General features: G+C 36.3%; 2 protein-coding genes and 1 non-coding gene across 3 annotated transcripts in view; 2 read left to right on the top strand and 1 right to left on the bottom strand.

The window, feature by feature from the left end:
• Positions 1-6,569, top strand: part of LOC112042164 (ATP-dependent translocase ABCB1-like) — a 46,771-nt gene extending 40,202 nt beyond the window's left edge. Inside the window, exons 25-30 of the mRNA XM_086996341.1 lie at positions 2,283-2,439; positions 2,945-3,142; positions 4,083-4,218; positions 4,628-4,695; positions 5,036-5,182; positions 5,609-6,569. Of these exons, the coding sequence (XP_086852467.1) occupies positions 2,283-2,439; positions 2,945-3,142; positions 4,083-4,218; positions 4,628-4,695; positions 5,036-5,182; positions 5,609-5,809 (907 nt within the window). The 3' untranslated portion in view covers positions 5,810-6,569. The remainder of the gene's footprint in view (positions 1-2,282; positions 2,440-2,944; positions 3,143-4,082; positions 4,219-4,627; positions 4,696-5,035; positions 5,183-5,608) is intronic.
• Positions 3,626-3,697, top strand: Trnam-cau (transfer RNA methionine (anticodon CAU)). Its single transcript has one exon. It is a non-coding gene; the product is annotated as a tRNA-Met (tRNA).
• A 202-nt stretch (positions 6,570-6,771) lies between the features above and the next one.
• Positions 6,772-16,682, bottom strand: LOC106162835 (uncharacterized). The gene is made up of 7 exons (XM_086996347.1): positions 16,402-16,682; positions 15,715-15,933; positions 15,148-15,226; positions 14,512-14,688; positions 10,334-10,426; positions 8,208-8,320; positions 6,772-7,114 (listed from the first exon to the last, which is right to left on the bottom strand). Exons 1-7 carry the CDS (start codon positions 16,549-16,551, stop codon positions 6,836-6,838), a joined length of 1,110 nt encoding a protein of 369 aa, XP_086852473.1. The 5' UTR covers positions 16,552-16,682; the 3' UTR covers positions 6,772-6,835.
• Positions 16,683-17,085: the final 403 nt, after the last annotated feature.

The following is a 17,085-nucleotide window of genomic DNA, read 5'->3' as shown; positions in this document are numbered from 1 at the left end:
GCCGGTCAAGGACCCGGATGTAGCGTTTCTTCTAAAGAGTTATGGATATGAAAAAAGCACAAGCTTATCAAACTGATACAATTCGTTGAGTGATTTGATTCGTGATGCGATTTATTTCGAAGGCATCAACACTGGCGACGAGGATTAACACTAGTGCAAAACTGTGAGCCAATTTTCTTTGAGAAAATGGAGGAAAAATGTGAAAATACGAAATTCGAACCGTACAGAAGTCCGGAGACATTAGGGTCACGCTCGACGCGATGGCTAGACAGTTTTAAACTCTTTGCTGACGGAGAAGGATTGATCGTTTCAGAACCAACGGACGGCATGAATAATGAACAAAGCTAGAAAATTAAAAATACATGACAGAGGAGACGCGCGCTTATGTTATGTTGTATTCAGCAGGGACAGGTGTACAAGATATTTTCAGGACTCTCCCAAACACAGGTTAGAAACATGAATATAAACATGAATGTACATAAGACAGTTAACGCTTTAAATGAAATTGGAACACCAGAAACTGTGAGTATGATGAAACCGAAGTCATTTGACAAACCAAGCCAGTCTTAACATTACGAGTTTAGACATGAAAAACGAAGTAGAAACTCCCCGACTGAGAAAACATGGAACGTTGGATCACTTTGCAAAAGTCTGCAAAACTGAAACTATTATTCATGTAAATGACAGCTTTGAACATGATAATCCAGGAGTGCACATACATTTGGTGTGGGATCCAATGCAATATACACAGAAGACATGGAATAAATAGAGGCGGTGTTAATCTCAGTGTATTACCAGATTCAGGTGCATATTGTAATATCATTGATGAAAATACATGGAGAATTCTGAAGTCCAAGAAAAATAAATGCGGCTCTTGTGGAGGACCAGAAAACAAACAGTATTATTCATACACGTCTGAGAAACCTTTAAAAGTGAAGGGAACATTTGAATGTGATGTAAAGGCAAGCAAAGGAAGAGACCAGTAGTAGTGAAAGGACATGGGATTTGATATGAGTTGATTAGTTTTGAGAATTTTCAGTGTGGTTTAAGGAATAAAAGTTGGAGTTCATATGCTATTCTGCAAATGTTTGAAAAGACATTTTAAAGACTGAACTGTCAATTAACATGTTTTGAAAGGACCGTTTCTCTCCAAGAAAGGAAGGGATGTTGTGTTTTGACTTGACATTTGAATGAACTGTTGTTAACTTGGTAGTTACTTGTTCCATTGTTGATTCCTTTAATAATTATAAGCTTGTCAAGGAAAAAATATTTCCCCCTCAAAATCCTCCCCCCCCCCATGTATATGCATAATTAATTACAATTTTTGTAATTTGTGTTAATTCAGATTCGATGAGCAGCTTTGTGTTGAAAAAAAAAATGCTGTTATAACTGTTTTCTTTACATGTATGTAAGTGACATTTCCTCTTGTTAAGTGTCTGTATATTTGCCTTTTTGCAGTGTAGTTTTTTGTTTTTTTTTCAAACATACATTGTTTTGTACAAAAAGACAAGGAGTGGCCCTTAATTTGTTACATGTTAGTTGCCAGCAAGGTTATATAATGTGTAATAATTTTGTTTAGGGTTTTAGCACAGAATAAATACTTGAATTTTGAATCTTGTATGTCTTTTTTTATAGTAATCTTAATTGAATAATTAAAAATAATTTTAAAAAAAGAAAAAAAAAACAATCTGGGCCATATGTGGTCCATGTCCGGCCCTAATCTGGCCCACATCTGGCCCACTTCTGGTCCACATCCGGCATGCCATACCTTTGCCAGATATTGCCAGATCTGGGCCGACATCTGGCCACATGAGCAAATGTGGACTGGGCCAGATGTGGCAATGTCTGGGCCAGATCTGGCCCAAACATTGCCACATCTGGCCCAGATCTGGCAAGCCATATGTGGGCCATACGTTTTGCCAGACATTGCCAGACGTTGCCAGATCTGGGCCAGACGTGGGCCAGATTACTGAGGCTGTCTGGGTTAGTTTCTTAATCTTGAAATAAAATAATTAAAATAAAATTTATTATGATTTTTTTGTTTTAATTTCTTATTCATTTTCTTGCATCAGGCTGATTTGAAGCACATTTCATCTTATTGAGAATATATTTTATTATTACCATTTCAGTTTTTTTTATCCGGTTTAGGACATTGAATGAGTTTTCAAAGCAACCCGTTATTTTATTTATAAATTATCTATTTATGTACTGGTATTTATTCATCGTCTCTAACACGCTCTGCAATCACAATTCAACGTGAAACAAAATTTTGACCATTTCAGAGTAATATTCGCCATAGCGTTCACGGGATTGGCCGTGGGTCAAGCGGCCAGTTTCCTCCCGGACTACTCCAAGGCCCGCCTGGCCACCGGGAGAATTTATAAACTAATGGACGTCAGACCCTCCATTGATAGTTACTCTAAGAAAGGAACGAGACTGGTACTTATGGATTAAATTATCGTCTACACTTTTATACCTATGCACACACTTTTTTTAATCAATTGTTATAAAGAGTAATGCCGGTTGACCACATATGGGCATTTTAGTATTGGTTTGAGATATTAAAGATTTACTAGGTAGAGGTAACTTACATGTAGAAGAAAACGTTGTCGTGTTTCTTTATGAATGGGTATATTTCTGAGATGATATTTTCCCACCAATGAAAGCTTCGTTAAATCTAAAACGATGATCATTCTTTTATTTGATGGACGCAGGTGATTTTATTTTGAAATCCAAAACAAATAATTGATTTTTTAATCCAGAGCAGCGGACCCCAAAACTGTCCTCGAGAAATAATAAGTGTGTTATTATTTGTTCCTCATGACACGCGATAATATTCCAGAATTAAATAAAGTCAAAGGCTGATTTGCAATTAGCCAAGATAAAATCAGGATAATAAAAATGATTAGACTCTAATATTTCAACAAATTTGAACGTTTTTCAGGAGAGAGTGACAGGGGACATCACCATCAAAAATTTAGAGTTCACGTACCCCAGTCGCGCGAACGTGAAAGTGCTGAAGGGTGTCAGTCTACAGGTCCATCGAGGTCAGACGATTGCGTTAGTTGGGCAGAGCGGCTGTGGGAAGAGCACAATTATGTCCCTGCTGCAGAGGTTCTATGATTCTGACGCAGGAAGTATTGTAAGTAGTTTTCACAACTTTTAATGGTCAATCGCTGTTGAAGAACAATACATATTTTATTATTTTAAATTCATTTTATATATCTAATAATAAAGTTTCCTCTTCCTATGGTTAAATTTTATCTAGATACTAATTTCAACTTCGTGTAGGGTCTAGGCCTATAATTTAACTTGTGACTTAAAATAATTGTGTCGTAATTCTAGGAAGGAAGAAAAAATGGTCCATTGAATTGAATATGTATCTTTCATAGGCATGGACATAGAAAAGAAAAACAAATTTATGGTTTCGAATATAAACTTCTTAAAGCAAAAAGCTGGTTTTGTGAAAAGATAAATGAAGATGTGATGGTGACTGAAAGAGAGGAAAGTGGTTGCTATAGTTGTGATGAATATTAAAATATAATACCAACTACCGCAGCTGATGCGCATCAATGCCAATTATCGGATAATAGTAGTGCCTGCTGAACATCATTTGAAAACCATCAGCAGAGTGGCGCAGTGGAAGCGTGCGGGGCCCATAACCCCGAGGTCCTAGGATCGAAACCTAGCTCTGCTAGAGAATTCCTTTTGTTGTATCCCTTTGTTTTGAATAGCTTGTGCGTTTTTGGGCATGGGCATGGGCACGCGCTAGGGTTGAAATGTATCGAAAAACAGATAATGGTTTCAGATAACAACAAGAAAAAGGGATAGAAAATAACAACTACTGTGTCGAGCAACTCGCCTTTATATATATATATAAAAATACAAAAATAATAGATAGTTGCCTTTATTGTGGATGCTATTAGAAAAGCCATGGAAAGTTAGTTCGATGATACGGTGAACTCTGGCCCTTTTCAGTGCAACAAACTCTTCACCAATTTCTATATTATTTCTCTTTCTGTATGATATTCTCTTATATTGTTCATTCAATCAGACTTACTATAAAAATGATCCACTTCCAGAGTATAGATGGTGTAGATATCCGCTCCATGAACATCAATTTTCTGCGTTCCTGTATCAGCGTCGTGAGCCAGGAGCCGGTGTTATTTAACTGTAATATACGGGACAATATAGCCTACGGCGTGGAGAGAGACGTAGGTAAGTGTCGAATTAAGCGATTGAAAAAAATCACCCAATTTGAATTACTTGTTTTAAAGTTCTTGTTCTTTTTTTCTTTTTAATATCATGTTTTTCTTTTTATATATTTTATTAAATATCGTGCTTGGAGGTGAATTTATTCATTTTAAGATGACCTCTAAATATTAACGTTGCTGATATGTGGCGCAAGGTTTAGACCCATAATACGTGGGTCCGAGCGCAAAGTTTATATCGTCGACGTGCTTTCGTCGAAACGCCTAACATTTAATGTAATGTAAAATAAGTCCCCAACCAAAACTTGGGCAGCGTTTCTAGGTTGGCATATAAATTAAACTGGCCTAATCGCGTACGTGGTTAAAACATGGATAATACACTGAAATGTCATCACACACGACTTTTTTCATTGCAGAAATGTCGGAGATAATAGAAGTAGCGAGAACTGCTAACATCCATGATTTCATCACATCACTACCTCAGGTAAGGCCACGCCCATATCTAGCACTGCCTGGGCAGATGTGGCAAAAAAAAAAGAAAAAAATAACCTCGTCATATATAAGACTCTATTTAAAACATGGTTTTTGACATGTATTTTATGTTGTATTGCGATTCCAATCAAATCTTTTATTATCCAAACCGTGTAACTGTATCCCATCACTAGACAAAAGATTCACACAGTGATAACGCATGCAGCGGTTGGCTTTCCCATCCAGACCTGCGCCACTTTCGTTACAAGAAAGAATCCCCGCATTTTTTATTTAATTCCATTTAAATTCAGCGGACAGTTTTATTCGTTTTCCCGGCCATCTCCATATTCCAGGGTTACGACACAGTGGTCGGTGAGAAAGGAACGCAGCTGTCCGGTGGTCAAAAACAGAGGGTAGCCATTGCACGTGCTCTGCTGTGCAATCCGGTCATCCTACTCCTAGACGAGGCCACCTCGGCGCTGGATACGGAGAGCGAGAAGGTCAGTTGGCCACAAACTAGACTCTTAATTTATTACTTAAGACTGGACGCGTTTTTTAGGTTCATATCAAAACAGATAGGTCATGATCAGAGTCTACAGCGAGTCCATATCGTTGAAAGAACAGAAAAGTAAATGCAACTGTTACAGAACATGATGCCGTATCATATGCATTTAGCGGTAAAACGCACCTAAGCTGAGATCAGTGATTAACGCAATCCTAAAATGCGTAATTTTAGCAGAGTCTTCATAACGAAAGTGCATAAATTTATTTAATGAAAAATTGTTGGACAGCCGATATAAAATTACTCGTCTGTTTTCACCAAAGCACATTTATTCCTCTCTGACCCAAGTTGGCATTTTAATTCAACTGCTCATACATATTATGCTTTTCCATTTTTGCTAAAATAAAAATCCTCCCCATTCCAGGTGGTCCAGGCGGCGCTGGACAGGGCCAGGGAGGGCCGGACATGTATAATGATCGCCCACCGCCTGTCCACTGTCCAGAACGCGGATATTATCGCCGTACTGGACAACGGGACGGTCGTGGAGCAGGGGTCACATCAAGAACTCCTGGCCAAGAAAGGGGCGTACCATACACTGGCCAGCGGTCAGTTGTCCTTGGTCTGAGTGACCACAGCGGGCACCTGTTGGATATTGGACAGGAGGGGGTTGGAACTATTTATAGGCTATGAATCGTATTGTTTTCGTGCTCAGTACTTCGAAGGGTTTCAAGTTACAGTTTGATTTTATTTATTATTTGATAATTTTGATGTGTATTTTGTTGTTAAAGGACAGTTAATTATTATTTTTGGGCATAAGTGACCAAATTTTACATCCGTAGATTTTTAAAAATGTATTTTATAAAATGTGGTCATGTCATAAACATTTAGTTACAAGAGATCATGATTAGTGACGATAAAGAAGTGAATAACGTAAAGAGGACATTGAGCATTTGAAAAAAAAAAGTATTAAAGCTACACCCCAAAATCTTTGTGTAGGGCAATAAAAAGTACTGTATGGTGTCAAATATTCCTGGATAACTGCCCCCCTAAGTCTTCAATGGAAGTCTTTCATTATTATTGTGGGATCGTGCCCAGTTGATACAAGTCAAGCAGAGCATTTTAAGAAAGACCAGCCCTAACAACTTGCTAGAAATGCATTATGGATTTATTTATAGGGATATATTTTGTTTCGCTTTTAAAAGAAAGCAGCACAAATCCAAATCAACAACGAATCGTTTAGACAATTTTCTAGCTTTTCACTTTTATTTAATACAACTGGTATTCCTTTATAAACAAAGAAAATGTACACGAGCATTTATAGAATCAATGCAGAATGTTCATTTTGTTTTATAGACATATTAAATAAATATCAATTTAAAAATGCAGACTTAAATTTTGGTGTAATATTCAGCCAGTGTAGTCAGTGACGGTGACATCAAAGATGTAGATCCTTAACGTAGGTTATAACCCACAATTTGACCTTGACCTTTATCTCCCTACGTCACCAGTTTTCTTGGTCCAACTAAACCACCAGATGCATTACACAGATCTGACCTTTGGATATCCTTGTTTTTTAACTCACAAAAAAAAAGCACAAAATAGAGAAATGTGAAGAAACTGCTAGGTTCCACCATTTTATCCAACATCAACATCAAGACCTCTCATCTTTCGTGGTTCTTGCAAGCATTTGTTCCCTCAGATCCTTCCTTTTTTGCTCAATTTTCTCTTTACGCCTCGCCATCAGAAACGTGTGTATCCTTTCAGTCAGGCTTAAGGCTTTCTTATAAAGCCATGTGTTTGTTAACCAGTACCTTTTGGTAGTTTTGTACATCCAGTCAGCAATTTCTTCTTCATCCATTTCCCTGGGGTATAAGTACTCTACAAAGGTGCCCTCGGGAGACATGAAGAAATAAAGGGAGGTGTGGTCCACCTGAAAATAATTGGAATGCTCTTGTAAAGGGATAATAAGTCTTCGTTTTGGTCAAAAAATGAATTTTCCTGGAGTTAACAACAATTTCCCCATATTTACCAATGGTTAGTGGATCCATTTTTACATTCAAAGTTAGTACCTGTTTTTTTTCTAAAAAGTTTGTTTTTTTTGTTATAATCTCTTAAGAGATTATAATGGAGTATAGCCATCAATGGAGGTCTCGTGGTCCAAAGACAAACTCAGATATCAGAATATTAGCTATAACTGCCGTTTTTGTGGTAAAACAGAATATATTATATTTCTATGAGTTGTTCACAATGTTTTTATTGTGAAATATAGATCTCATACGAAGAGTTATTATCCCTTTAATATATAGGTGAAAACAAAAACAATGATACTCCCATTAACAATGCCAAAACTGTTGAAAAAATATAAAAAACAGAAGGAATAATCAGATCAGAAAATGACTGGTATTTTAGGACAAGAGAATTTCTTTGAATTTGAGCAAAGCTGCAGCACCGCTTTCCAGTTTTTGCAAAGCTTCAGAAATATGTTCATGGGTGAAACTCTCCATAAAAGACAGGCTTCTAACTTGTCTATCTATCAAAATAAGCCTGTCCAGTTAAGTATACCCCCCCCCCCCAAAGTATAGTGGACCTGTAACTCCCATGAAGCTTGATATAAAGTGTTCCATAAATAAATATTTTAATATACAGTTGAAACTCATGCATGATGCATGCCCACCTCCCCCCTAATAATTGCCAGGAAGTAATAATAATAATTTATAGGGCACAACTAAAATATTACAGGGATTTAAGGGACAATTCCCACAGATATTTGGATCGATCTTTCTCCCTGGGGAGTCTCACTAAATTGCTATCAAACTAACCAGCTTAAACGTCTGTCACGCCTAGTAAAACTGTTAGGGGTAATTATCTTTATACCTAGCTGATTCAGTAGGCGTGACAGACATTTAAGCCTCTTGAGCTGATAGCAATTTAGCGTGAACCCCCAGGGAGTTTGGTCGATCCAGATGGATAGATCTAAATCTGTGGGAATGCAGTCTAAGTCTCCAACATAGAATGGTGATTACCAAGTAATTGTCAGCATCCAATATCAGACTTTTCTCACTGAAAACTTTGAACTTCTTGGTGATGTCATTTATGCTCTCATGGCTGCCCGTCAACCCGACCAGTCCCGGCCAGTCTGGAAATAATAACTAAAATATCAGTATGTATTATGTAAAAAAATTATATTTTTTATTTTTTTATGGTCTATTTTTTACTTGCTTCCAGACATATCAGTCTTGGCCCATCAGTATTAAATATTCACACTGTTTCATGAAAAATATATTTTCTACCTTGACAAATTTTTTTCAACAGGCAAACCTTGGCTAGTCTATAAGAAACAAAGGCTCCATTCAGATAGTCACATCATACTAGTTGGGACGGTCCCACTCTGCGAGGGGCTCTCATTTGCAATCAGCTTAATTGTCTGACATGCCTCCTTGAGCAGCTAGAATATAATTACCTTTTAACAAGCTGCTCGAGGAAGCGTGTCATTCAGTTAAGCTAATTGCACTTAGCAGGAGTCTACGCAGAGTTGAAACAACCCAATAGAGTCTTTTCCACGGTCACGTGACTTCCGCTAAATTATCCGTGGAAACACGAGATTTTGCGGGATTTGAAGTTTCAGGGGGAAAGTGTGGAGTGTACACGACGGACGCCATATCGAGGAGTGCTCATTTCAATCTGAATTTTCAAAGTTTCGTAACATGTTAACACCTGATTTTTTTCGAAAACACATTCATGGGAGCAGTTGGAATAGAAATTTAGCAGAAGTACCTGATGACTTTTCAATGAAAGAACTAAAAACGTACCTCATCGCCAGCAAAGATAGGACATTCTGTACTTTTGTAGTATACCCCCCCCCACCCTGTAACTTCCTGAAACCTTCATTTTTCAAACATTTTTTTACAGTGTCTTTTGCACCTTTGTCAAAGCTGTTGAAATAAAATGTTTTTGTAATTACCTGTGGTCTTTTTATTAGTTTTAATCACGTTTACTCCACCCCATTGAAATACAATGTGAAAATTTACAATGTAACCGCAGTCAATAACTTGCTGCGTTTTCGTTGACTAACTCTACCTTATTTTGTGTGAACATAGAATTGATACATTGTATACTTAGATTTCCTCTGTGAAATTATTATGAGCTACTTGTTCACATAAAATTACCTTAGAGTTTGCCAACGAAAATGCGGCAAGTTATTGACTGCGGGTGTAAATTGAAGATTCTAACTTTGTATTTCAATGGGCTGGATTAAACGTGATTAACACTAATAAAAAGTCCACATGTAATTACAAAAGCATTTTATTTCAACAGCTTTGACATAGATAAACAATAAAATGTAAAAAACTGTTTGAAAAGTGAAAGTTACAGAAAGTTACAGGGTGGGGGGGGGGGGGGGTATACTACAAAAGTACCGAAGGCCCCTTCTACTCTTTCCCCCTGAGAAACAGTCCCGCACAAAATGGCGCAAACTGCGCATGCTCACGATTTCGTGGAAAAGACTCTATTAGTACAAGTGATTCACTTTCTTGATCTTCAAATAAATGCCACACTTGAATTAATAAGTACTTCATTATAACCTGTTGTGATGATGTTTTTAATTGTTTTTCTTGATGCCTTTTATTAATAGTATTCCATCAAAAAAAAAAAAAAAAAAAAAAACTGAGGCTATTTTTGTCTTGAGTTTTTTTTACTTCAGTCTGCCAATTTATATGACTGAATATCCAAATGATTATTAATAAATACTACGTGGCAGTTCAAATATTTTAAATATGCTATATTTAAGCCACGTCATGCAAATTATCAATCATAAAGCTTTGCATTAAAAAAAATAAAATTAATAAATGAAATGTTATTGTTTTATTTTCAAGTTTCCATAACAGTTTCTTTGAGTGACAGCTAAAACTTGTAGCCATGACCAAACCACTGCAACACTGAGTTTAAGCCATTGTTTGAAGAAACCATTATTTTAATTTAGATTGATAAACATAGCTTTTAATTATTTTTTTGCTGGAAGAACTTCTTCACTTTCAAACAGCCATTAAACAGGTGCCCTAACGACCTATTTAAACACCACATAATCCCCATTCATTAAGAGATCATCTTGGGGAGTGGCCAAAAAAAGTTGCTCTGCACACCACACACTAACCTTTCACATAGTTTTTCAAACGTTCCACATCGTCACGTGCGGGGTCCACACTTACAAATACAGGGACTACTGTGGGAGGACTAACCTTCTTCCCTGGAGGAAAAATGATATATTATAATAATATATATTTATAATAATATATTATTATTAAATATTATAATTAGGTTAAATAAACAGGATTTCTACAGTTAGACTGCCTACAGAAGATAGTAGAGCGCCCCCCCCCCCCCCCCGGCACACTGCAGTCTGTCCACCAGGTATTTTATGCCCTTTGTCTAAAAACCACCCTGCTCTCCCCCCCACCCCCCAAAAAATGCAAACTGACCATACAGAGTACTTGTATATATTATCAATTGCTTAATTCAATGTTGAAGTCAGTTAAGTGTGTGTCCACGAGAAAACCAGCCCAAATGTAGAAAATGCGGCAAGGTGGGGGTGAACGGATTTACATCATATTTGGTGTGTTTGAACCTTTATATGAACAATATCTGAGGCTGCAATATTTCCTGAAAAAAATCCCTACTTACAGAGATATGGCCAGTGACAATTTGGGGGTATTATCAACCAAAAATTCTTCTGAAAAACAGGGTTATATTGATTGGCCTTAAAGTTTATACAGGTGTCACTGAATGATTTAGTTTGGTGATATATTATAACCTAAAGATAGGGGATTAAAATGATATACACTTTTTTCACTCTCTTTGTTTCCATGGTAACAAACCAAGCGTTTTTCTCCGGCCTACAAACCACATGCTTTTAACACCCCCCTTCTATTTTTGACAATATCTTCATCTTCACAGGTCTTTGGGGTAAAGCTTGTTCAGGACTAACAGATAACTCATTAATCTATTTATACATGAAATCAAAACTTACTGCTGTTCTACAACTTGTCCGTTGTAACAGATAGAACATGGCCTAATTTCTTCATTTTTCGTCAATCTATCCGGACGTGTATATCGGTGCACTCAACTTCAGCTATCTCTTTCAACTCAACAAATGGTTTAAAACACTGTTAGTTGAACTTTTTTTATTTTCATTTTACCTATTTATATTTTTTTCTGGTTAAAACAAGCATCTAACACATTTTAAAATCATGTGAAACTAATGTACTAACGTCAGAACAACACAACGTCATTATCCAACATGGCGGAAATAGCAGACTGTTTCTTTGCACATCTTCCTCTACGAAGTCGTATATCATGTGGTTTATACTCTGTGTACAGATATAAAAAAGCATGTAGTGTATTGAAAAATTGCAACAGAGATATTAACAGTCATCTTCGTCGCGTTTACGTGGAGCAAAACAGCGTGAGTTACGAAAGCAAACTGATTCTTGTCAGGTGTGGATTATTTTGTCTCCGATGACATTTCCAAGTATCTTTGGGAGAATGAATGGGTTACACCATGTGACCAGCACTGGGATATGGGCTTGGTTTGTGCTGGAAACCATCCACACAGGGAAAAACGAGCCTATAACGAAATATGTCATGGGATTAACTTGCAGATGTCAGTGTAGACAAAAAGCCATTTGAATCTACTGGTGCCACTTGGTTCAGGTAAGAAACCGGTGTGTTTGTATTTTAATACAGACTAAAAGCCAGAAAAAAAAGTTCACTCAGAAAAATGATCTAGGTGTAATTTTTTAATGGTAAACGGTCCATTTTTAAAAAAGAAAAATGTCCCCTTTCAAATAATGAAATTGCAGCCTAAGGACCTGTGATAATTTTCTTTTAAGCTATCTTTGTGTGGGTATTTATGTAGGTTTAATGTATTTGGGTAAAATAAATTTAAGGGTAACAATTGGAATTAGATTGAAGCTATGGCTGGTCTTGGCAAAATTGCTAGGCTCCTCATAATTAATATTCGAAACCATGCCTTACTTATAAAACATGGACAAATGGGATAATAATTTATTTTTCATCAATGTATCAATTAACTTTCAGATAAGTGTTTCTATGTGTCTACATATTAAGCTATATTTATATTTCAGGCATATTTGAGAAGTGTTATTTGACACACACTGATCTTATGGTCAGCAAGAGTCCAAAGCCTTGCAGAAACTGAAACTAGTGTGGAAATGATGGCTGTTGTAGAAAGGCATATGTGTAAATGAAAGCCACAATATAACAAATGCCGAGGAGATGCATGAGGCCCTAGTTTCTGCTGTTGGAGCCATTTTCTACATCCAGCTAGACAGACATCTTCCAAACCTGCGTGGACTGGAGTGTCCAATTACAACAGTTTAACTTTCTTGATTCCTACAACATGAGAAAAGGTGTCTCCCTTCCTTGAGCAGTTTTAACATGAGTGATACTGATGTTAAAGTTAATTTGGATTTTTCTGAGGCAAATGTGCCAACTGGAACCATACCAAGCAAGATCACAAACAAGGAAATTTTTCTTGTCCAGAGAAGTCTTCTCTGAAATCTTTTGCTACCAAGACTGAAGAGTAATTGTAAGGTCCTTTTTTTAGACCACAGTTATGAAATGTGCCAAAAAAAACAGCTTTTGATCAAATTAAAGTCTAGTGGGCCAACAATCTGACTAAAGAAAAACTTAAAGCACATCAGCTGTGAGAGAACTCCACCCTCTTGAATATCTCACTGAGTTACACAATGGATGAGCTTTAAAGTCATCTAAACCTTTGAAACTATATTCAAATAAAGTAAAGGAGTTTTACTGACTGAGTTTAGAAGGGCACAAGAAACAGGCCAGCAGAACCTAGCATTTGTGAGCATGAAGAGGAGATTGAAATGTCAGTAAGGAGGGTTACAGACTATTCAGGAAGAAAAATGTATTAAAAACTTTGATGTTATGAGCTGTAATGTTTGATATAAAACTGCAAAGATGTTTCATAACACCAGGGTATATTTTGCAGTTGTGTTAGTTTTGCTTTTTGAATAGAAAATTATCTTGTTTTGCTACATTATGATATAGTTTGTTATGATCACAACTAATGTTGCACTGCTTTGCATGTATTGCTGTATTACAATTTTGTGATTTTTTTATTATTTGTAATTATTCATCTGAGACAACAATAAACTAAATTGAATAATTTTTTAGTTACTGTATGCTCATAAATAGTCACCAAAAAGTGGTGTGGATGATTAAAAAAACCTTTTGATAATTAAAAAAGATTTGTTCTGGCTTTGCTCTCATAAATACTATGGCATATCCTGATCTCTATATGATAAATATTGCACCAAAAAGAAATCGCTACTAAACTTTTTTAATTTGTATTCACCAAATTGATGATATTAAAAATATATATATATTAAAATTATCATGTAAACTCTCAAGTTAATTGCCAGTGCCTATCCAAAGTAACAGAATCTAAGATTTATTTCCTCTAAACTTTTTGTCCATACAAATTAAAAAGTCCATATATGGCAATTTACAAATATGAAGCCCAGTGACCTTGACCTATGACCCACTGACCTGATATTCATTAGTACACATCCACTTTCCATGCTCACCAGCCCTATTGATTAAGTAACATTATTGTAGAGCAAAATGGTTTAATATATTAATCAAACCCATTGTCTACATAGACTTGGAATGAATCCACCATGATTTTTTGCCTTAAAAATGGCCAACTTTGGGGGTATTTTTCAGTACCTGTTTTTATACAGCAGTAACTTTTGAAACTTGATTTGGAGTGATCCATATCTGCCTAAAATATTCATGCAGTTTTATAGCTGTAAACCCTGTGAAGATGGAGATATATGCAATTAAAGATGGTAGTATCAAAATTGGACTTTGGGGGGAGGGGTGTTATAAATGGGTGTGGCTCGCCCAAGCAGGGTCTTATCTGAATTCTACATATATCTGTGGCAAGCCAAATGATTGTTTTTAATGTTTGTAAGGTCTAATATTTTTTAGTTTTCTCCATTTTTGTTTAATTTACACAAAATATATCATTATTTTTCCAAGGTAAAAATGGAGTCTCAAAGAGGCTACATAAGCCATGACTTATAATAGGCATTAATTCTCTGAAGAAAGGATATTTTTGGGATTCCTTCCTAACTCATGAATAACTTCCTAATATGCCTCCATACAACAAATTTGGTTGAAATCCGCTGACCCCCACCTTGCCACCCTGGGCTGGTTCTCTCGTGGACGAGCTCTTAATTATCAAAATGTCTTCCTCTTTTCTCCTGTGTCCAAAACAGAACTCACTGAGTAAACTAACTGAGGCACTCAGTTTCTCCATTTCCTCAGGACAGACATCCGGGCAGTTGGTGTAGCCAAAGTAGAAGACTGACCAGTTTCCCTTAAAGTCGTCTAGTGTCCGAGGATTTCCATCTTGGTCCAGCAGGTCGAAGTTTCCCCCTACATTTGCAGGGGTGTTAAGTTCTGCAGGCCATTACAATGTAGAAATTATGATTTTAATTTGAGATCATACAGTATCACGTTGCATGTTTTATTTATATATCAGCATTTTAAGCCTTTTTTTTCTTTTTTTGATAACTAGATTATGCTACTATTGTATCAAGTTATTGTTAGGTCACAGATTTTCTTTTTCTTTTTCTTTTTTTTTTGTAAAAAAATATGATAGACCAATAAAGATCATTATTATTCTTACATTTAATTACTTTTATTATTATTATTATTATTATTATTATTATTATTATTATTCAAAGGGGGGGGGGGGGTAAAAAAAACTACTATATAGATTGGAAAAGGTCTACTCAGAATTTGATCTTGGTTCTTGCCAATTCTCACGCTGGATCAACCAAAGAATTTTTCCAGAGAAAGAAACCCACTTTCAAAATTGCTGGCTATATGCCAGTCTACCTTATTTATAATACTTACCTAACTCTAGCCACATGAAGCTTGCATAAGCTATGAGTAAACTTCCAATCACCAAGACCAGAACTAACCTGTACTTGAACTGCAACAGTAAAGATGTGAACATTCAATACACTCACGTCTCATGACTTACAAAATGATACTAGTTCAAAACATTTATAGAAAAAGTTGAAAAACAGAGTGCAAACAAATAAATATTTGTTTTGTAGATCTAGTAATAAACAGTGGTAAACTATGACATAATATTTACAGATTTTTTCTAAAGATGTCAATAAGCACTAAGAACCTCGGAAATACTATCCTATAGTGATACATAAAAAATATCAAAATAAAACACTCTTCCTTATTGAAGTTAAGGTCTGTTAAAATATGCACTCTGTTGCAGTAATGTTTTAGTCTTGAATGGAACATATTGCATGATTGCAGCACAAAGTGCCATAAAAGAAAACCTATTACCCTGCTCATGCCAGAAATATAGTCAGAACCACATGCTTTAACACACAATCATTTCTGATTTAACTTTGTCATAATTTTTAAACAATTAAATAAGACATCCTGGATAACACATACTTGGAGTATTTCCTTACTGAGCACTTCGTTTCGAATTTCTTTGATTTCTTTACGCACTGCATCACTCCTCTCTAGATGCTGACTCATCATGGCCATCTTCTGCCTTTTCTCCAATTCCTTTCTCTGCTTCTCATCTTCAGTGGAATATCTTCTTGTGGAGAGACAATGAAGCCTGTATCGTGAATTCAATGGGCATTTTGAATAAATGTGACTTTGTATCTGCAAAACAAAATAAATACAAAATATGTTACTGTACAAGTTGGTAAAAATTTTCATTCTAAACAGACTAAAATACCTCATCTCATGGAATCTTGCCACTGAAGGTGATGGTGACTTTATTCATGCTACTAAACAGTGTGCAAGGTTATTGAAGTCTCAGGAATGGCAGTCCTGTATCCAACATGATTAGCACAGGTCAGGGTGAGCACCTACATCATTTTATGAGACAATTGTAACCTGTACAACGGGAAGCAGTAACTAGTGGGCTACGAATCCTGGCTTTCACACAGCCCCTCCTTCTCCCCCCCCCCCCCCCCCCCATACACACACACACACACACACACACTCACACACACACAAACTATTAATACACGTAGAGTTACTCAAATAATAACAAAATTTTATTCAAATAGGTAAATGCAAAACACAAATTTTAGCAGGATCGCTGACATGAAAAATATTACTGACCTGAGAAAGTCTTGCATTACGAAAGAGAATTACCCTGTCGGCAGCGGCTGCAAGTGAGTGCTTATGCAACCTCGAAACAACGGTGTGTCGACATAGTCCCCGTGAAAGAACCTGGTGAGTTCCAATACCCCTTAATGTCAATAGAGACATTTTATATCATCGCTGGGAATACCGTGTTAAATACTATTGCTACCATTCAAATTGGGACACAAATACACTAATTGTTTTGATGCAGCAGCACTACGGCACTCACGTCTTCCACAAGTTTTAACGATAGATGGCGCTAATGACAATTACAAACTACACTCTTGTCTGAACCCAAAATATATTAGGTTGCAATCTGGAGTCAACACGCGCTATTTATAATATAAACACTCAGACAGTTTTTATTTATTTATTTATTTATTTATTTATTTATTTATTTATTTATTTCGCTGAGTTGATCAGGAGGGAAACTTCTGTATGTAGATTTAGCTGATGATTTTCCGGAGAAAATGAAAGTAATTATATGTTTCCTTTTTTTGCACCGTGCATCTTGGCTTATAACCTACCGTGAGTGGGTAAATAATCATTGGCGGATTAAAGGGGGGGTGTCAGGGGTGTCCTGACCCCCCTTCGATTTCTGAAAAAAATCCCACCAATGCTCCCCTCTTGAAATTAGAATTTTGACTAGTTGAATCATAC

The sequence above is a fragment of the Lingula anatina genome, chromosome 9, assembly GCF_051362555.1.
Source record: "Lingula anatina isolate TDL-2025a chromosome 9, LinAna3.0, whole genome shotgun sequence".
In the NCBI taxonomy this organism is placed as follows: domain Eukaryota; kingdom Metazoa; phylum Brachiopoda; class Lingulata; order Lingulida; family Lingulidae; genus Lingula; species Lingula anatina.
This window is presented reverse-complemented; position numbering and strand designations above follow the sequence as displayed.